The 18,856-nt window shown below is 44.0% G+C and overlaps 1 protein-coding gene across 6 annotated transcripts; it reads right to left on the bottom strand.

Annotated features, from left to right (window-relative positions):
• Window positions 1-2,487: 2,487 nt before the first annotated feature.
• Window positions 2,488-16,137, bottom strand: LOC140905799 (GTPase IMAP family member 2-like). 6 transcript variants are annotated; one of them, XM_073329292.1, is made up of 4 exons: window positions 15,918-16,137; window positions 13,873-13,938; window positions 7,129-7,174; window positions 2,488-4,018 (listed from the first exon to the last, which is right to left on the bottom strand). In XM_073329292.1, exons 3-4 carry the CDS (start codon window positions 7,166-7,168, stop codon window positions 3,243-3,245), a joined length of 816 nt encoding a protein of 271 aa, XP_073185393.1. In that variant the 5' UTR covers window positions 7,169-7,174; window positions 13,873-13,938; window positions 15,918-16,137; the 3' UTR covers window positions 2,488-3,242. The 6 variants fall into 6 exon arrangements, with proteins under 6 accessions (XP_073185393.1, XP_073185396.1, XP_073185394.1 ...); XM_073329295.1 differs by having other exon boundaries at window positions 2,488-4,015; XM_073329293.1 differs by lacking the exon at window positions 13,873-13,938.
• Between the last annotated feature and the right edge of the window lie 2,719 nt (window positions 16,138-18,856).

The raw sequence follows: 18,856 nt of genomic DNA, 5'->3' as shown, positions 1-18,856 counted from the left end.
CAGGATTGTAGTAGATAGAGGATGGTAACTAAGCATATGAATCAACGTCATACATTCCTTTGTGTAGCAGTGTGTAATGCTTAGGGGGAGAAATATAATAAAAGGAGAAGGTGGAAGGCAGGGGGGGCAGAACAGCCCATCTCCGCTGACCAGCCTGTTTGCTTGCATAAAGCTGTGTTCTGTCTCATCACTGAACCGCAACAAGAGGACCTTCCCTCTTTTCCAATTATTGCTTAGTTAGAATGAGTCTCTGCCATCAACTTGACTGATGTGGGAGAGTGGGAAAGTAATGGGAATATGAACAATACAGAGGATTATCAGGGTGCCACCCAACAGAGTGGAGGAGGCAATAGGGTGAAATCAAGTCCCTCATCAACAGCAATAACACAAAGAAGTTGGAGACTGGTTTGAAGAGTAGCACACTTGAACGACTATGATGCCTAACCAGCCACAATGGGCTGGTGATAAAGCCCATGTGCCCAGGATGGCTATGTAGTAGTAACCTCTGACCCTTCCAGTAATGAAATGTTTGCACAAAGACATAATAAAAACAATTAATTTTTAAACAGAAAGATTTGGGAACATGCATGGAGTTGTACAGGTTGCAGGAGGGAAGGATTTGGAGGTAGCACCAGGAAGTCAGTCTGTGTGTACTTGGCTAGAATGCTAAGTATCAGTAGGAGCAGCCCTGTAAATAATTGCTTTATTAAAGAGCCCAGTTTCAGTTTTCATGCATGGACACAGGTTACATCCCATATTCTTATTAGAAATATGGGTATAATATGAATATGGCATAACTAAGATATACTTCATGCAAGATGGCTCATGTAAGATATCATTGAAAAGGTTATGATCTACTGAATGTGTTTATCTAATTTGCATGCATGTATCATTTTTGTTTCTGAAGCTGGGGATATTGACCATGTCTCTGTCTTTCAAATGTGCTACGTTAGGGGTTATTGAGGAAATGTGCAAAAACATAAGGATTACCCCAGGAACTGTGTGCAATAGAAACCTCTCAGAGAGAGCTCTACACAATGGGAACTGTTTGACCCAGGTCACAGCAAAAGACCTTTCCAGCAAGTGAGGGAAAGATATAAAAGGGGGACAATGACAACATGAGGGGACCTCGTTCTCCCTGCAGAAACACACCTGGAAACACCTGGAGAACAAAGACTGAACTGGGGGAAGTGATGGTCCCAGGATAAGATTTTTAGCCTGTGTATGAAAGCTTGGGAAAGCCAAGGCAGCTTGTGCCTTAAGAATCTGCCAGCCTGATTTTGACCCAGGGTGAGAATTTGCTAATTTGTATCCTACCTATCTAGTGTGTTACGATCAGTTTGTGGTTTCTGTTTATTTACTGAGGTAATCTGCTTTATTCTGTTGGCTATCTCTTATAATCACTTAAAATCTGCATTTTATAGTTAATTTGTTTTGTTTATTATTAAACCCAGTTTGTGCAATTTATAATTGGAGGGCGGGAGAGACTGTGCATATCTCGCTTCACACTGATGGAGAGGGTGAATTTTTATGAGTTTGCACTGTGCAGATCTTCCTATACAGGGCAAGACAGTGTTATTAGGGGTGTGCACGTGAGTGCTGCTGGTGCCCTTTCACACAGAGCTGACTTCAGTCTGTGTCAGCAGTTGGTTGTGACCCTACCTGTGTGTGTGCTGCAAGAGGCCGGAGAGTCTAATTCAGCAAAACAGGGAGAGGGAATCCAGGCTGGCTGGGCAGGAGAGGCTCAGTGAAACCATGGTACATCAGGTGGCATCCCAAAGGGGTCTAACCTGTCACAGATTCCTCTCATGTTATTACCCAAAATGCAGTACATGAAACACAGAAGATTTCTCCCTGCATCTACATTTGTGGTTTCACTTTTCTATTCTCAAATTCTGTTAGCTTTCATCTTTATGCATTAAGAACAATACCAAACTTCAATCTCTACAACTTTATTTCCGAGTAAGAAAAAACAGCAAAAAATCAGAACAAATATAAAGTTTCGATATGAGTAACAGCCCAGCTTCAGTCTCTGAAATATCCTCCATCTTGAACTGCCTCACAGCACGGCCCTTGCAGGCAGGCTATGGAGACCCGTTTACACTTAAAGAAGCAGAACTGTGCATCAAAACCAGAGTGACACCTTTTGTTTACATAACCCACAGTCCTGAAAAATCACTGAGGTCAGAGCCTGGAAACAGAAATCTCCACAAAAATGAATTGCATTCCCTGAATCAGCACTGCCAGATGTTCTATTACATGGATTTCAGCTGCAGAAAAGTTTTTGGTGTTCTCATGATTTGTTCACACAAGATACTGGACAAATGCTGATCTCTATATTCTGGGGAAATTGCCATTGTATTTGGCAGCAGTTCTAACTGAGAAAGAAACTGAAGTTTATTTTTTTAAAGTAACAATTCCATATATTACCATATTTCATACGCATGTCTCTGGTGATTTTATACTCTTTGCTTTCAAAATATCAAATGAGGGTACACTTCATGGGCCACATTAATTCCTTGTGTAACTGAAGCCAATGGAGTTTCATCTACTCACAGGTCTAAGTTTGGCCTCTAAATGTTTGAGATTTAATTTTTAGTGGAAACTTTACAGTGTTCAATGTCTCAGAGTTTGAACTACTGTAAATTTACATAACAACTGAAGTTATTTGACACCTCTGTTCAGAGGGCTACATTGTAGTCTGTTGCATAACTGTAAATTCACAATACTCCACTGAAATTAATAGAGCTACCCCACTGCAACTCCAGAGTACCTGGGAGCAGTTACATGGCCATAATCCAGATTACTTCACTGAAATTAATGGAATCAAACTACTGCAAATGCAGGGTAAGTGAGGGCAGAGTTTGGTCCAGAATCTTTAAAGCAACCTAATATTAAGGCCTCATGGCTGGACCACTGGACTATTCCCAGTTCTGCCACTCACCTGCGGAGTGACTATGAGCAAATCACGTCACCTCTCTGAGCCTTAGTTTCCCCATCTATAAAATGGGGAGAATGATACCAGCCTCCTTTGTAAAGCACTTTGAGATCTACTTATGAAAATCTCTATATAAGAACTCGATATTATTATAATACGTAATGTTAATAAGGAAGAAATATTAACATTATTACTTGTATTTTGTATGAACGTGCTGCACTAGCATAAGAGTGAGGTGCCGGAGAAGCTGAGAAGCTTTGGGAAGCAGTTGGGTTAGGTTGCAATGAAACTTTATTAATGGCTGTTAATGAGGGAGATAAATCAGGAGAAATACAACAACAGCAATACAAACTGCAGCAACCCCGAAGCCCAAAATAATGTCATTATACTTTGGACCATCTGCTTTCACAGTCTTCACTGCGGCTGTTTTATTTATTCCCATCAGGTGTCTCCTGTTTTGTTCAGTTAAATAGATCTCACTGATATACCTGCCCCCATTCTCCTGAACCATTCCCTGGATCACTTCAGTCAGCTCAGAAACCTGTTCAGCCTGTTCTGCTCCAGTTGCTTTGTTATTGAAAGCACAATATCGGTCCCCACACTTTTGAATCAGCTCCTTAAGATCTTTGTTATCTGAGTTTCTCACATAGTCATGCAGTGAGTCAACCCCTAAATCTTCTTTCCGGGTGAACAGGACAATCATGTGCCTCACGGCTTCAACTCCAAAAATCTTCTTTATTCGCTTCACTGCGTCCTTGTCTTCCTCAGTGTAACGGCCCAGCTGGGTCACCAGCAGCAGAGCGTGGGGGCCAGGGGCAGAGAGTGCAATACAGCAACCAATCTCTCTTGAGGTTATTGGATCACAAACCTTTCTGTCAAAAATGGCAGGTGTGTCAATAACCACAAGCTCCCTCCCATTCCAGCTCCTTTGCCCTTTTTCACAAGTCAAAGTTACTGACTTTGCCCAGAGCTTGGACACAAACTTTTCTTCGCCAAGGATGGAGTTTCCTGTCGCACTTTTCCCAGCTCCACTTTTACCAACAAGGATGAGTCTCAGTTCTGATCGCATATCTGGGTCTGCTGGGAACAAGTTTGACAGAGTAAGAACCTGGGTAGTACTTCTACTCCTATAATTATAGCTGTGAGGCCCAGGATGGGTCAGAACACGAGCCTTTGACCAGTGGGGACACAGATTCAGATTAGATGAGTTCACTAGTGGAATCCAATTTCTCTTTTTATCCTTATTAATGGTTATTCAGCCACATCATTAAACCACAACACAATTAAGCAAATCTATCATTCTCCATTCAAGCACACACCAAGCCTGGGATAGCAGGAAGGAAGGTTTCAAGTTGTGGTTGAAGGGCTTAAGATCTGTGTGTGGAGAGTGGGGGTGGAGGTCAGGACTGAGGGTGTTTGCAGAAGTTTACCTGATTTTTCCCTTTACATTTATGAACATTTAAAATTCAACACACCCACTGAAATGTAAAAATATATTGTACAGAACCTTTTTTTGTTCCTTCAGCCCACAGATTCTGGCCAATGGTTCGATGGGGATGAGGGGCATACAAGAGTCTGAAGAGAATACAATGTGGTGATCTAGACTCTAGGACCCTAGAGTTTATATGGCTCTTATCACCACAGTATCTGAGTGCCCTACAATCATTCCTGGATATATCCTCACAGTGCCCTGGGAAATAAGGGGAAACCACCCCAATATTAAAGAGGGGAAACTGAGGAACAGAAGCAGACTAAGTGGTTTGCCTAAAGTCACACAGAGGGTCTGTGGATGAGCCAAGATTTGAACCCATCTCCTGTGTCCCGTCCAATGCTCTGGTCACTACAGGATCTTTCCTGCTCATCCCATACAAAATGACCCCTGCTGTGGTGAGGAGAAGTCACAACAGATGATCCCCACCTCCAGGAACCACTTCACCAACGAGGTGGAGGTCATGACCAAAAGACACTTCTTGACACAAAGAGCTTACAATGTAAATTTAATACGGAGACTACAAGTCAGTACAAGAAACAGATGGAGGGAGCAAAAGATAATTGTGAGACTGTTATCCCTGATTACAGCACATAAGCTGCCTCACCATTGTCATGTGTTTTGTAGGCACCATGGCACAGGTGGGTTTAGGGAGAAATGTAAAGGAGGATAATGTTTGCAGTTTTACAGAGAGCTCCTGACATGTGCAGGTGGTGGCATGGGAGACTTTGCAAAAGTGCCTTTCCAAAAATTGGACAGTGATGAAGGCTAGCGTCACTGGCAGAGTGGAGGTGCAAGTCCACTTCCCCTTACTGTATGAGAGATGATAGGTAGGTCAGACATAGATTATGAAGGGACTTAAAATTAAAGACAGTGGAAGGGGTGGAAAAGGGGGAGCCAGTGGAAGAAAGCAAAGAGGAAGGGTGATATTGTTGAAGCAATGAGCCAGGAAGACGGTCTCCCACAGTATTCTTGCCAGCAAGTTAAAAAAGTATTGATTGGATGAATGGACTATAAGGTAGATAGAAAGCTGGCTAGATTGTCGGGCTCAATGGGTAGTAATCAACGGCTTGATGTCTAGTAGGCAGCCGGTATCAAGTGGAGTGCCCCAGGGGTTGGTCCTAGGGGCGGTTTTGTTCAACATCTTCAGTAATGATCAGCATGATGGGATGGATTGCACCCTCATCCAATTTGAAGATGACACTAACTGGGAGGAGAGGTAGATACACTGGAAGATAGGGATAGGGTCCAGAGTGTCCTAGACAAATTGTAGGATTGAGCCAAAAGAAATCTGATGGGGCTCAACAAAGACAAGTGGAGAGTCCTGCACTTAGGACAGAAGAATCCCATGCATCGCTACAGGCTGGGTACTGACTGGCTAAGCGGCAGTTCTGCAGAAAAGGACCTAGGGGTTACAGTGGATGAGAAGCTGGATATGAGTCAGCAGTGTGCCCTTGTTGCCAAGAAGGCCAATGGCATTTTGGGATGTATAAGTAGGAGAATTGCCAGCAGACCAAGGGAAGGGATTATTCCCTTCTATTCGGCACTGGTGAGGCAACATCTGGAGTACTGTGTCCAGTTTTGGTCCCCCACTACAGAAAGGATGTGGACAAATTGGAGAGAGTCCAGCGGAGGGCAACAGAAATGATTAGGGGGCTGGGACACATGACTTATGAGGAGAGGCTAAGGGAACTGGCTTGATTAGTCCCCAGAAGAGAAGAGTGAGGGGGGATTTTATATCAGCCTTCAACTACCTGAAGAGGAGTTCCAAAGAAGATGGAGCTTGGCTGTTCTCAGTGGTGGCAGATGACAGAACAAGGAGCAATGGTCTCAAGTTGCAGTGGGGGAAGTCTAGGTTGGATATTAGGAAACACCATTTCACTAGGAGGGTGGTGAAGCACTGGAATGGGTTACCTAGGGAGGTGGTGGAATCTCCATCCTTACAGGTTTTTAAGGCCTGGCTTGATAAAGCCCTGGCTGGAATGATTTAGTTGGTGTTGGTCCTTCTTTGAGCAGGGGGTTGGACTAGATGACTTCCAGAGTCTCTTCAAACCTTAATCTTCTATGATTCTATGATTCTATGTTTTATGCAATACTATATTCAATGGGTAGACTTGGAGTAAGACTGCTCCTCCAGAGAGGAGGATGAGAGATAAACAGGGCCTGGAGGAGAGTTTTAGCAGGGCAGACAGAAAGGAAAGGCTGAATCTGAGAGATGCTGTGCAGGAGGAAGCAGCAAGATGTAGACATGACCTGGAGGTAAGGGTCTAAAGAAATGCTGGTGCTAAAGATGATGCCCAGGTCATAAGCCTGAGTGACATGGAGAATGTTGGTGCTGGGCACAGTAACTAAGAAAGAGAAGAAAAGTGGACAGTGTAACTGAGAAAGATTAAAGGCTCTGTTATGGCCATTTTGAAATAGATTTGAAGGCTGGACATCACCAATGACATGTCAGAAAGACAGGCTGAGACTTTCGTTTGGGGAGAAGGAGATAGGTCAGAAGTGGAGATTTGTGAGTTGTCAGCACAGAGGTAAAACAATATTTATGTGCTAAATAAATAGGGTCAAAGGGGAAATAGAAGGGGGCCCAGAACAGAGTCCTCTGGAATTCCCACTGAAAGTTGGTGCAGAGAAGAGGAAGGTCCTCTGAATGAAGCACAGAAATGTGGCCAGAACAAGGCTCTTGGTGTAACTTTCTCACCATACGTTATGGCTCCTCCTTTGCTCTTCCTCTCTTTCATCTCTCTCTGAAATAGATTAAAATGTGTTATTTATTTAAAACATCCTTTTACCTCCAAGCTCAGAATTTAGAAACTACAGTATTAGAAATACTCCTCTATCAGCCTTGAAATCTTGATTATGGCCAGAATAGTGAGGTTCTGAAAATGACACTTTGATTCTTAATATTTAATGTCCACCATTCTTTTTCCTCAAATTTTCCCAGTTTAGAAATAAAGACCCTGATTCAGCAAAGTACTTAAGTATGTGCTTAACTTTAATCACAATTAGTACTATTGATATGTGACTTCGATGGAACTACTCCCATGTGCTTAGAGTTAGGCATATGCTTAAGTACCAAGCTATACTGTAGCCATAGGCACTGATCCTACAAACATGTTTTGTCTTGTTTAAGAACATGGCTAGTCCCAGTGAAGGCAATGGGTATATCCACATTCACACACGTGGAAGTGTTTGCAGGACTGGGGCCATATCAATTTTCCTAACTGCCAGTAACTCAAGCTGAGGTGGGTATATGAAAATCAGTCTCTGGTATGGAGGATGGGTCCATCAATGGCTATAAGCCAAGATGCTCAGGGATGGAACCCCGTGCTCTGGGTGTACCTAAGCCTCTGCCTGCCAGAAGCTGGGAGAGGATGGCAGGGGATTGATCACTCGATAAACTGCCCTGTCCTGTTCATTTCCTCTGGGGCACCTGGCATTGGCCACTGTCAGGAGACAGGACACTGGGCTAGATGGACCTTTGATCTGAACCAGTGTGGCCATTCCTATGTACTGCTCTATGTATACATATACATTTTCATCAGGAATCAGAACTGGAATAAGAACTTACCTGACAGTTTGACTTTTCATGCATCAGATTGAAGAGAATGCACCCTGCACTTTGGCATTGATTCTTTCCCTCTCTCTTTATCTGCTCTTTACCTTAGGACTCAGTCCTGCTAAGTCCTCAGTGTTCTCGCCCCAATCTCGTAAAGCACTTAAGTACGTTCCTAACTTTAGGTATGTGAATAGTCCCACTGAAATCAGTGAGATCACTCATGTAGTATATGAAGCCACTAATCTCTTCTCCTTCAAATTCCTCCTCAAGTTTTAATTATACTGAGATATCCACAAGAAACTGGCTAGGTGAAGGGCCAGAGGGGATTGTTGGTAGTTATTTCAGAGAGGTAGCCGTGTTCATCTGTTTCAGCAAAAACAACAAGGAGTCCTATGGCACCTTAAAGACTAACAAATTTATTTGGGCATAAGCTTTCATGTTCGGGGTTCAGCAGAGGTACAGCCTGGGGGAACCAGTGGCCCCTTTGTGATGCATCTGACAAAGTGGGTTCCAGTCCACGAAAGCTTATGCCCCATTCCAGGGTGGTCACCAGTTCCGTCCCTGAAAGGGTTAAAGCCATTCCTGAGAGAGGGCTGGGTCTGCTAGAAAAGGCTAGACTGATTGGGAAGGCAGCCACAGCTGAGGCCATGCCCCAATCAGGCTGCAGCTGGCCATATAAAAGGCCAGTGAGCCAGGAGTTTAACACACACACACCCACCCCCCACCCGAGAGGGAAGGACCTGGCTGCCTGGAAGCTGAAGAGCAACCTGAGGTAGAGCAGCGCTAAGGAAAGACAAGAGGGGCTAGGGAGCTCCTGCCTGGCAACTCCCCAAGCTGAGGCCTTGCATAAGGGCCCAGAGCAGATACTGAGGCTACAGGTGGGTAGCCTGGGGCTAGACAAAGGCAGCAGGTCCAAATGCCCCTTGCCTATGATGACTGGCTCTCACACTGCAGTCCGCTCCAGGGAGCGGGAGCTCATTGCTGACTAGCTGGCAGATCCCTGTTCAAATCCCTTCCCCACATCAGGAAGAGGTGGGACTTGAACCAGGGGTTTCCCATATCCTGGGTGAGCACCCTTATCACTGGTTACAAGGGAAATCCTCCTTGTTGTGCAGAGTTAAGCAGCTGCTCAGCATAGCTACTGAATCGGGCCCCACATGCGAGTTAGGCAGAGGAGTGGCCATCTTCCCCCAGTTCATGGATCCCCGGCATAAATAGACACCTGTCTCCTAGGGAGTGACAGGGCTTAGCACACACCCTTCTCACAGGTATCTCCCCTGGCTAGCTTTGGCACCTTCCCGCCTAGCATGCTGACTTTGTCAATCGTATTCTAAGGCACCAATCTTTCTCAATTCTTTGTACAGAGAGCCCAGATGCCTAACTCAGGTGTTGTGGATCACAGTGTTGTTCCTGTGGTTTTTCTAGGGGCCCAAAGGTAAGTGTTGCAATGCTCAGCATCACAATGCCTAAGCTGACTTGTGAATCTGCACCCACCAGTTCATCACACTTCCTTGATATGACAGGTTACATCTTCTCTGGGGGCATTTTGACTTCACTCTAATTCAAAACAATAGAAGGTAGTGGCCATTTGAAACATGGCATTATAACTGAGGGGAACCTGTGGCTCTGTTACTTTGGGAACAGTGGGAGAGGGCAGACATTTTGAAAAAGGGCTATTCTTGGTGAGTTTCTCTGAAGGAGAAGATTTTTTGTTCCAACTTCTGATCAGATATGAAGAATAACAGGAACAAAGGACCACTAGTCCTCAGTATTACTTTTTAGAAAACTACCTCTTACACAAAAAGAAAAGGAGTACTTGTGGCACCTTAGAGACTAACCAATTTATTTGAGCATGAGCTTTCGTGAGCTACAGCTCACTTCACGGTATGCATCCGATGAAGTGAGCTGTAGCTCACTTCAAGCTCATGCTCAAATAAATTGGTTAGTCTCTAAGGTGCCACAAGTACTCCTTTTCTTTTTGCGAATACAGACTAACACGGCTGTTACTCTGATACCTCTTACACAAGATCTACTCAGCATGGAAGGCACAAGGGAGAGAGTACAGATAGTCACAGGTTTCAAGGCCAGAAGGATCCATTATGAGCATCTTGTCTGACCTCTTGCATACAAAGGCCAAAGCATTTCACTCAGTAATTCCTGTGACAAAGCTATAACTTTTGGTGGAGCATAGCATATTTTTTAAGACATCCGGACTTGATTTAAAGACCTCAAGTGATGGAGAATCAAGTCTGTAGTTAAGTGTTAGGAGTGCTAATGACAATGTAGGAATCAAGCCTGTATTTTTGCCTGAGATACAATTTTGGGTCTTGCTTGCCTGTTTGCTTTTTTACATTCTTACTAATATATGTTAACAAAGGAATCCATACTAATATGTGTAAACAAAGGACAAAAACACTGCTTATATTGTTTTTGCCTGGCCAGGTGGGTTTGTTAGTATAATGGGAACAGATAGAAAACTGTTAGTGTTACTGGGTGTTATGCTGGTGTGACATTGCACTCCATATGATTTATAAAAATGTTTAAGTGTGAATATGATATAACTGGAATATGCTTTATGCAAAAGATCTCTTGGAAGGTGTCATTACAAAGCTTATAATCTACTGAGTGTGTTCATCCTATTTGTATGAATGTATCATCCTTGTATCTGAAACTAGGAATATAAAATATAACTCTGAGGTTCTACTGTAGTAATGCAAAATGTTGGCCATTAATGGTGGTTTAGAATCTTGATGGCTCCCATTAACTAGGACAATTGGTTGTAAATGGCTCTATTTACTTGTAAGCCTTCCTGTATACCTATATGCCAGTCAGTGGGTAATGAAGTCTTACAGTGACATATGACCACATGATACTGGACTCCATCTTAAACGTGGCACTTTTCCACTTAGAAGAAAGCATGGGAACCCAGAGAGAGACACAGGATTCCCACCTTGTGCCAATGCTATAAAAGGGGTTGGAAGCTGCAGTTATGTGAAATCCCATGCTTTTCACCCAAGATGCCTTCTGGAACTAACAAGGACTGTACCGGGGAAAGGATTGGGCCCAGATTAGAAAGGAGTCTAGTCTGTGAAAGAAGCTTATTAGAACATCTCCAAGGGTGAGATTTACCTGTATTCAGTTTCTTAATGTATTAGGCTAAGGCTTTATGGGGTTTTTTATTTTGCATGGTAAATTACTTTGTTCTCTCTTATTGAGACCCCTTAAATCCTACTTAATACAATTACTGTAATAAACCCAGAGTAAGTGATTAGTACCTGGCAGAACAAACAGCTGTGCATATCTCTCTATCAGAATTAGAGGGTGGACAAATTATGAGTTTATCCTGTATAAGCTTTATACAGAGTAAAATGATTTATATGGGGTTTGGATCCCAATGAGAAATGGGTGTCTGGGTGCTGAAGATAGGTGATCTGCTAAGCAGTTTTTGGTTAAAGTCTGCAACTCTGGGGAGTGGACCGGACCCTGGTCTGTGTTGCAGTAGGCTAGCATGTCTGGCTCAACAAGGCAGGGTTATGGAGTCCCAAGCTGGCAGGGAAAACCGGCTCAGAGGTAAAGTCAGCATGTCAGGTGACAGTCCCCAGCAGGGAAAGGAGCAGAACTGCCAGCAGCTCCTCCAGCTGCTGTCCTGCCCCGAGTCCCCCTCCCTTCAGGTAACATGGGATGGGGAGGGGATGGGAAGAGCATGGGGGTCCTGGGCTGGGGGTGGAGCGGAGTCATGTGGGGAGGTTACATGCCCCCCCTTAGCTGGTGTGCCCTCCCCCTCCCATACCGGCAAAATCTTTTGTTTACTTGCACCACTGGACAAAGACCCCAGACTCACAACCTTCCAAAAAGGAACATGATCATACATTACTGTGTATCAACCAAACTTGTGATCTCATCAAAAATTATTTCATTTTTGTCCATAAAACCATGCTGATTAGAATTAATTAAGTTTCCATCCTTTAATTCTCTACTGGTTGCATCCCATATTATCTTTCCTGGGATTTTGCTCAGGACTAATGCCAGGCTAAGCAGCCTATAGTTTTCTGCTTTACTTTACCATTACAGACTGGCATTTAGTCATTGGTCTCCACTGGGAGATCCAGCAGGCATAATCTTGGGGGGAGGAAGTGTGCATCCAGTATCCTCCTTTGGGATGCTTTTGTCTCTGGGCTGCCTCCTCCCAGCCACCTATAGTGTGGATTCTATCCCCAGAGCGCACAGCTCAGCATGTACTTCCACCAGTTTCAAGGGCTGGAACTGGTCAAAGGCCTGATGCAGGGAGCACAGAGGTGGAAGGCTTCTTGCACCCATCCTGCACGGCCCCGCTAGAACAAGGGCATGGCTAACCCTGCACTAATTATTCACATACTCGGATGAGCAGCAATTATGCTACTTTTCTTCTCCTCCCCCAAGGAGTACACCTGATGGCCATAGGTCACTAGAAAGGGAGGGACAGCAGACCCCAGTCCTGTCTCCTGACCAATAATTCCGTGTGGGCGTAAAGCCTCTAAAAGGGCCTGTTCTCTTTCAGGGTCCAGCCAACAGTCAGGTAAGAACCAATTTGCGGACTCAGAGCTCAGAGGAGGGGTCTTACCATGCTGGAGGTGGACATGGGAAGCACATGTGTGGCTGAGCCAGTGAGGAATTGCCAGGAGCAGGCATCCCAATTTCTGGAGCAGGGGCCTGTTTGCCGACACACAACACTGTAATTTTGGGTGGATTTTGGCGGTTGCTTGAGATCCCGGGCAGCCCGGGGATTTCGCCTGCAGCGTCATCTTCTGACCACCCGCAGTTGCTGTGCTACTTGTGCCATATGCAGCAGCAGTCAGGGGCGGTACCCGGTTGCCCCTCTGATGTGAGCTGGGCAGAGGCTCAAACTGGGCAAAGGGCTGCAGAGCAGCCCCCTCCCCTTTTCACTCGGAGCTCAGCAGCAAACCTCCTCTCACCTCAGTGGAGGAAGGAGCACGGGGAAGCCCCCTTCTGTGCAAGTTGAAGACGGGGCAGCTGCTGGGATCTGTTGGAGTCCTGGGGACTGAGGGCCACTGGCGCCTGCCAATGGGAATCAGGGGGTCCCAGGAGCAATGTGGGAAGGGAGCCAGGGATGAGGTGAGTAGGGGAGCTGGGGGCTTTGTTTTTGCACATTTTCTGTGCACTTAGGATTGAAGTTTCTACTTGTCATTGTCACATACACACACACACACACACACACACACACTCATTCTGTGGCTGGGCAGGGAAGTTTAAAAAATCCACATGACTTATTCTTTTAAAACTCTCCTGATTTCTAAGCCAGGCACTTGGAGAGCTGGGATGGGGAGGCCGCGTGAAGGACAGAGCCCAGCAGAGGTGCCGAATAAAGGTCTGGAGGAAGTCACAGAGCCTGGGCCACAGGGGATCAGGGGACAGAAAACAGAATAGGGAGTGGTCTGAAATGGGACTTGGTTTGGAGCCCAGAGGCAGCAGCTCTCTGAGGCTCGTAAAGAAGCAGCAACCCCTGCAGCCAAGATGCCCCAGACCCTGGGGATTAGCCAGGGAAAAGGGTCAGTGAGATCTCAGCAGTTGTTAAAACAAAAGGAGGGGCAGCTCTGCTTGAAAAGGCAGGTGAAGGGCATGGAAAGGTGGGGCTGGTAGTGTAATTGTCAGCCAGAGGGGGAGTAAGCCGGAGGTGTGAGGCATCGGCTACATCTAATGCCAGGAGGAAAATACAGAAAAGTGGTACCCAGACTCTGGAATTAGCGCTCTCTCTATGGGACCTTTCAGCTGATATAGGGGCAACCCAAGTGCTATGCTGGAAAAGTCTCACATGCAATGGAGCCCCTCTTACAGCTCTATTGGACTGTTCCCGAGAGGGACAAATGAGGGCTTCAGTTTGCCACTTACAAATGCTGGAACTGCAGCAGCCTCTGGGGCGAAGGGCAGCCGTTAACAAGTGGGCAGGTCTCTGTGCTAGAGTGGGGGAAGGAGACAATTTGGTCAATGACACTGGGACAAATCCTACATGCAAAAAATTGATCATGACAGTGTCTGCACCCAGCCAACAGAACTCATGCACTGCAGATTTGGTCTGAGAAATCCAAATGCTAAACTACATGGAAATTATTTTATCTACAGCATCTTGAGAACTAAATTTGAAACAGGTTTCAGAGTAGCAGCCATGTTAGCCTGTATTCATAAAAAGAAAAGGAGGACTTATGGCACCTTAGAGACTAACCAATTTATTTGAGCATGAGCTTTCATGAGCTACAGCTCTGGTTCGTCTCTAAGGTGCCACAAGTCCTCCTTTTCTTTTTGTAAATTTGAAACAGTAGCTCCTAGGAAGCTACATATTTTAGATGTAGTGTTTAAACTCCTAACTCTCCTCTTCAGCAGAGCTTGAATTCTCCAAAACTACTTTGGGTGCTCGCACTGAGCATTTCCATATCTTAACACACTTGGATTCCTTTAAAATTGAACCTTAACTCTGAACTTGCACAATTTGTACTACTTGTTTTTAGGGCAATTGCAACATTCTTGTAATAAATATTCTTTAACCTGAACTCCAGTCTAACGTAGCTTTTCTCTGGGAATACATATGTAACAAATGTTAAGTATTCTCACCTCTTGTCATATGTAGTAACTATAACAGGAAGTGCTTGAATTACTTATTTCCCCTGCCCCTTTATCACCCGCAACTCCTGCAGCCTTTCCTGCCTCTGCTCATTTGCTTCACGGTTGTTTCTTGTTCTAAGCTAAGGCCTTGATCCTGCAGACACTAACACGCACGCTTAAATTTAACAACACGAGGTGTCCAAATTGATTTAGATGGCACATAAATGTTTGCAGGATCAGAGCCTCAGATCAGTAGCTCTTCAGGGTTTTACTCTGACTCCACATGTTCTTCTAAGGCAAATAAGAAAAGATGTTGATAGAGATCAAATTTCATCACAACTCTATCCACACCCAGCCAACAAAACTTGCATTTTGCCGGTTTGTTTTGAAGAATGCGCACACTGAATGACAAAATTCTCTATCAAGTGGTGACTCAGTAGGGATTTTTTGACGTATATTTTTGGAACTGATATATGATTGAATGTGTGACTGGTATGTCAGATCATCTACAGGTAAATACAAAACTAGGAAAATTAACAAGTTCAAAATCAAGTAAAGAAATTCACTGAAATTATCTTAAATGGTTCCTGATTTAACCATTTAAAGCATTACTTCAAATAGCTCACATTTTTTTCAAAAATACTTTTGTAACAGATTTAGGATCTAGATAGTATAGTATGAGCTCTGAAAAATACAAGCTGCTGTTCTTCCCATCAATTGCTGGAATCATTAAAACTCTCACTTTCCTGTCCTATTCTCACCACTTAGCTGATGAATGATTCAAAACAGCATATTTCTATAAATAGTATAGAAATAGTATATTTCTAACCAAAAATTCAGAAGTCCTTCTACCTACCAGCTAGGTTATGGGGTGGTCAATGACTTCTGAGAGGGTCTGAGGACCCAGTTCATCCCTGTGCCAGAGCTAAACTTGACACAGGGGAAAAGGTATAACAAGACCTTTGCATCTCCTCAAACCTGGGATAAATACAGCAGCCCAGAAATGGACCCGGTTGCTCAGAGGCTATTACAGCTGTTCAAATTAACTATTTCTATCACCTGTAAATCTGATGAATTCTCTTAAAACTTTCAATAATTTCTTCCCATCTGTTCCCTTCTACCCTTTGGGAATAGCTATGAGGCAGAATTGATGCCCAGAGAGAGATCACCATGCTCACTGCATTGTCTCTTGGTAACTCAGCAGCATTTTCAGCTTTGTAACCAATTTTTAAATTTACCTTAAATGCCCACACAGACAACCCCTTCACACCTCCTCACCCCTGTTCCTGCCCAGACAGATAGACAGACACACACACTCTCTCTCTCTCTAATGCTACCTCTTTGTTGAAGGCTCAGCTTGAAGATCAAATAATTATTTCTTCAGATTAAGCCAATATTTCCAATTTCTTCACTGTCCTTCAGGCTTCTGGTGTTAATCAATAATGACTGGCTGCCAGTTTCTTTCATTTAACAGCAGTGTCAGATTAATAGCTGAATAGACTGAGGACAAATGTGAAAATGAAAAGAGCATGATTTAAACTTCCTTCTGTTTATATGTGATGTGGGGTGAGCCAAAGCCACTGATCAGCAAATACACAATTGGGAGTTTTACAGGAAGTCAGCTTGTGGTGAACAGCAGCAACTTATGAGAACATTGAGCCTAAAACCAACGTCCCCAGTGTTCAAATAAGAAATAACCTACATCAAAATGATCCGTTCCTCACATAGAAATGGTATCCTTACAAAATGAAGTATGTAGAATTTTTTTCGATATGTCATATACACTTTTTGGTATGCTATCTAATACCATAGCAAATGAACTAAAATGCTTAGTTATATTTTCAAACCACCTCGTGGTGTCCTGTGGTTCTTGTCTTATAGTGACACCCGGAGGAGAAAAGCTTTCAAAATAAGAACAAGCCTGAGTTAAGGCGGGTGTGTGTCATGAGGTGTGTATTTTAGTGTCCAGGACACAAAGCAACAATAACTGAATTTGCATTAAAAATTTCTCCCATCCCCAGATGAGATGCCTCATAACAAAAAAAAAATCAGTTAACCCAGCAACAATGTACTTATCTATTTCAATATTTACAAAACCCACATTAAATAAAATGAAATGAATCTTGCTCTGGCCATGTGGTAATCATATGCCTATTCTTCTTACCAAGTAAAAAGAAATACATACCTTACCCCACACACACAAACGTGAACTCAGTTTCTTATTGTGACATTGCATTCCATATGTTTACGAAAATATGCTAATAAGTATAAATATAATGTAACTGGAATATGCTTTATGTAAAAGGTCTCTTGTAAGCTATCATTACAAAGCTTATAATCTACTGTGTGTTCATCCTAATTCTATGAATGTATAATTCTTGTATCTAAAGGCAGAAATACAAAATATAACTCTGAAGTCCTATTGTAACTATGCAAAGTGTGGGCCATTAGTGGTGGCTTGGTATTTTGATGGCTCCAATTACCTATGACAATTGGTTATGAATGGCTCTGTTTACTTGCAAAACTTCCTGGGTACGTGCAGACCAGCGCTGGAAGAATGAAGGTTGGGGTCTCACAGGACATGTGACCATGTCACCTGGTCCTGGAATCCATCTTAAACCTGGTGCTTTTCCATTTAGAAGGAGGGGTGGGGACCCAGAGAGACAAAAGATTCCCACCTTGGCCCAAAGCTATAAGAGGGTGTGGAACAGAACAAAGGAGGCTGTCAGTCAAGAGAAACTCCCGAGTTATCACTTGATCTGGAACTAACAAGGACTGTACTGGGGAAAGGATTGGGCCTAGATTAGGAAGGAGTCTAGTCTGTGAAAGAAGCTTATTGGAACATCTGAGGGTGAGATTTCCTTGTTTTCAGTTTCTTAATGTATTAGGCTTAGACTTGCGTGTTCTGTTTTATTTTGTTAACTTACTTTGTTCTGCCTGTTATTACTTGAAACCACTTAAATCCTACTTTTCATACTTAATAAAATCACTTGTTTATTAATAAACCCAGAGAAAGTGATTAATACCTGGGGGAGCAAACAGCTGTGCATATCTCTCTATCAGTGTTACAGAGGGCAGACAATTTATGAGTTTACCTTATACAGAGTAAAATGGATTGATTTGAGGTTTGGATCCGACTGGGAGCTGTGTGTCTGGGTGCTGGAGACAGGTAACCTGCTGAGTGGTTTTCAGTTAAAGCCTGCAGCTTTGGGGGTGTAGTTCAGATCCGGGTCAGTGTTGATGCAGACTGGCGTACCTGTCTCAACAAGGCAGGGTTCTGAAGTCCCAAGCCATCAGGAAAAATGGGCTCAGGGGTAATTCCAGCACATCAGGTGACAGTCCCCAGGGGGTCTCTATGACTGAACTCGTCACACTTATATTTTGACAACTTTCTAACCTTGAGGTGTCTCTGTAAGATAGTCTGATCTTGTAAGGACAAGTCTGTGGTCACTGCCCTCACCTGGCTGAGAGCATCCATAACCACACTTTCTTTTCCCGGCTTATAATGAACTGAGAGCATATTGTCAGACGGTCTGTGAATCCATCTCCACAGGGGTCCTTCATTGTGCTTAGTAAGGATCCACTGCAGAACACTGTAGTCTGTGTAACTGTGAATTCTGTACCTAGTAAATAGGGATGATAAGCCTTCAGTACCTCCACAAATCAGCAGACATGCCAGTTCTGGTGAGAACACTCACACACTCATCAACTTCCTGGACTCCACCATCAGCTTCAACAATGAAACCCTAAGGACAACCATATACAAGAAATGCACAAGTCACACACACCTGGATTCAGTAACCACCCCAAACACACCAAGAAATCTGTTTTCTACTGCCAGGTTCTACTGAATATGTTCCGAGGAGAAAGTCAGGGATTCATACCTTGACATGCTCAAAACTGGCTTCACCAAATAAGGAAATGCCACCAGAGAAGTAGATTGGGGTTGGAAGAGACCTCAGGAGGTCATCTCGTCAAATCCCCTGCTCAAAGCAGGACCACCACTAACTAAATTATCTCAGCCAGGGCTTTGTCAAGCCAGGCCCTAAAAACCTCTAAATATGGAGATTCCACCACCACACTAGGTAACCCATTCTAGTGCTTCACTATCCTCCTAGTGAAATAGTGTTTCCCAATATTCAACCTAGCCCTCAACCATTGCAACTTGAGACCACTGCTCCTTATTCTGTCATCTGCCACTACTGAAAACAGCCGAGCTACATCCTCTTTGGAACCTCCCAACCCTCAGATAGTTGAAGGCTGCTAACAGATCCCT

The sequence above is a fragment of the Lepidochelys kempii genome, chromosome 2, assembly GCF_965140265.1.
Source record: "Lepidochelys kempii isolate rLepKem1 chromosome 2, rLepKem1.hap2, whole genome shotgun sequence".
In the NCBI taxonomy this organism is placed as follows: domain Eukaryota; kingdom Metazoa; phylum Chordata; order Testudines; family Cheloniidae; genus Lepidochelys; species Lepidochelys kempii.
The sequence above is the reverse complement of the archived record's forward strand: the minus strand, read 5'-3'. Positions and strand labels throughout refer to the sequence as shown.

Excerpts from the sequence above, each read along its gene's own strand:
- LOC140905799 (XM_073329290.1), bottom strand. The coding sequence starts at position 8,022 with ATGCATGAAAAGTCAAACTGTCAG. Across the intron at positions 7,175-7,998 it reads ATGAAAAGTCAAACTGTCAG|AGAGAGATGAAAGAGAGGAA; the intron begins GTAAGTTCTTAT and ends AATCTATTTCAG. Across the intron at positions 4,019-7,128 it reads AGGAGGAGCCATAACGTATG|CAGACCCAGATATGCGATCA; the intron begins GTGAGAAAGTTA and ends ACTTGTTCCCAG.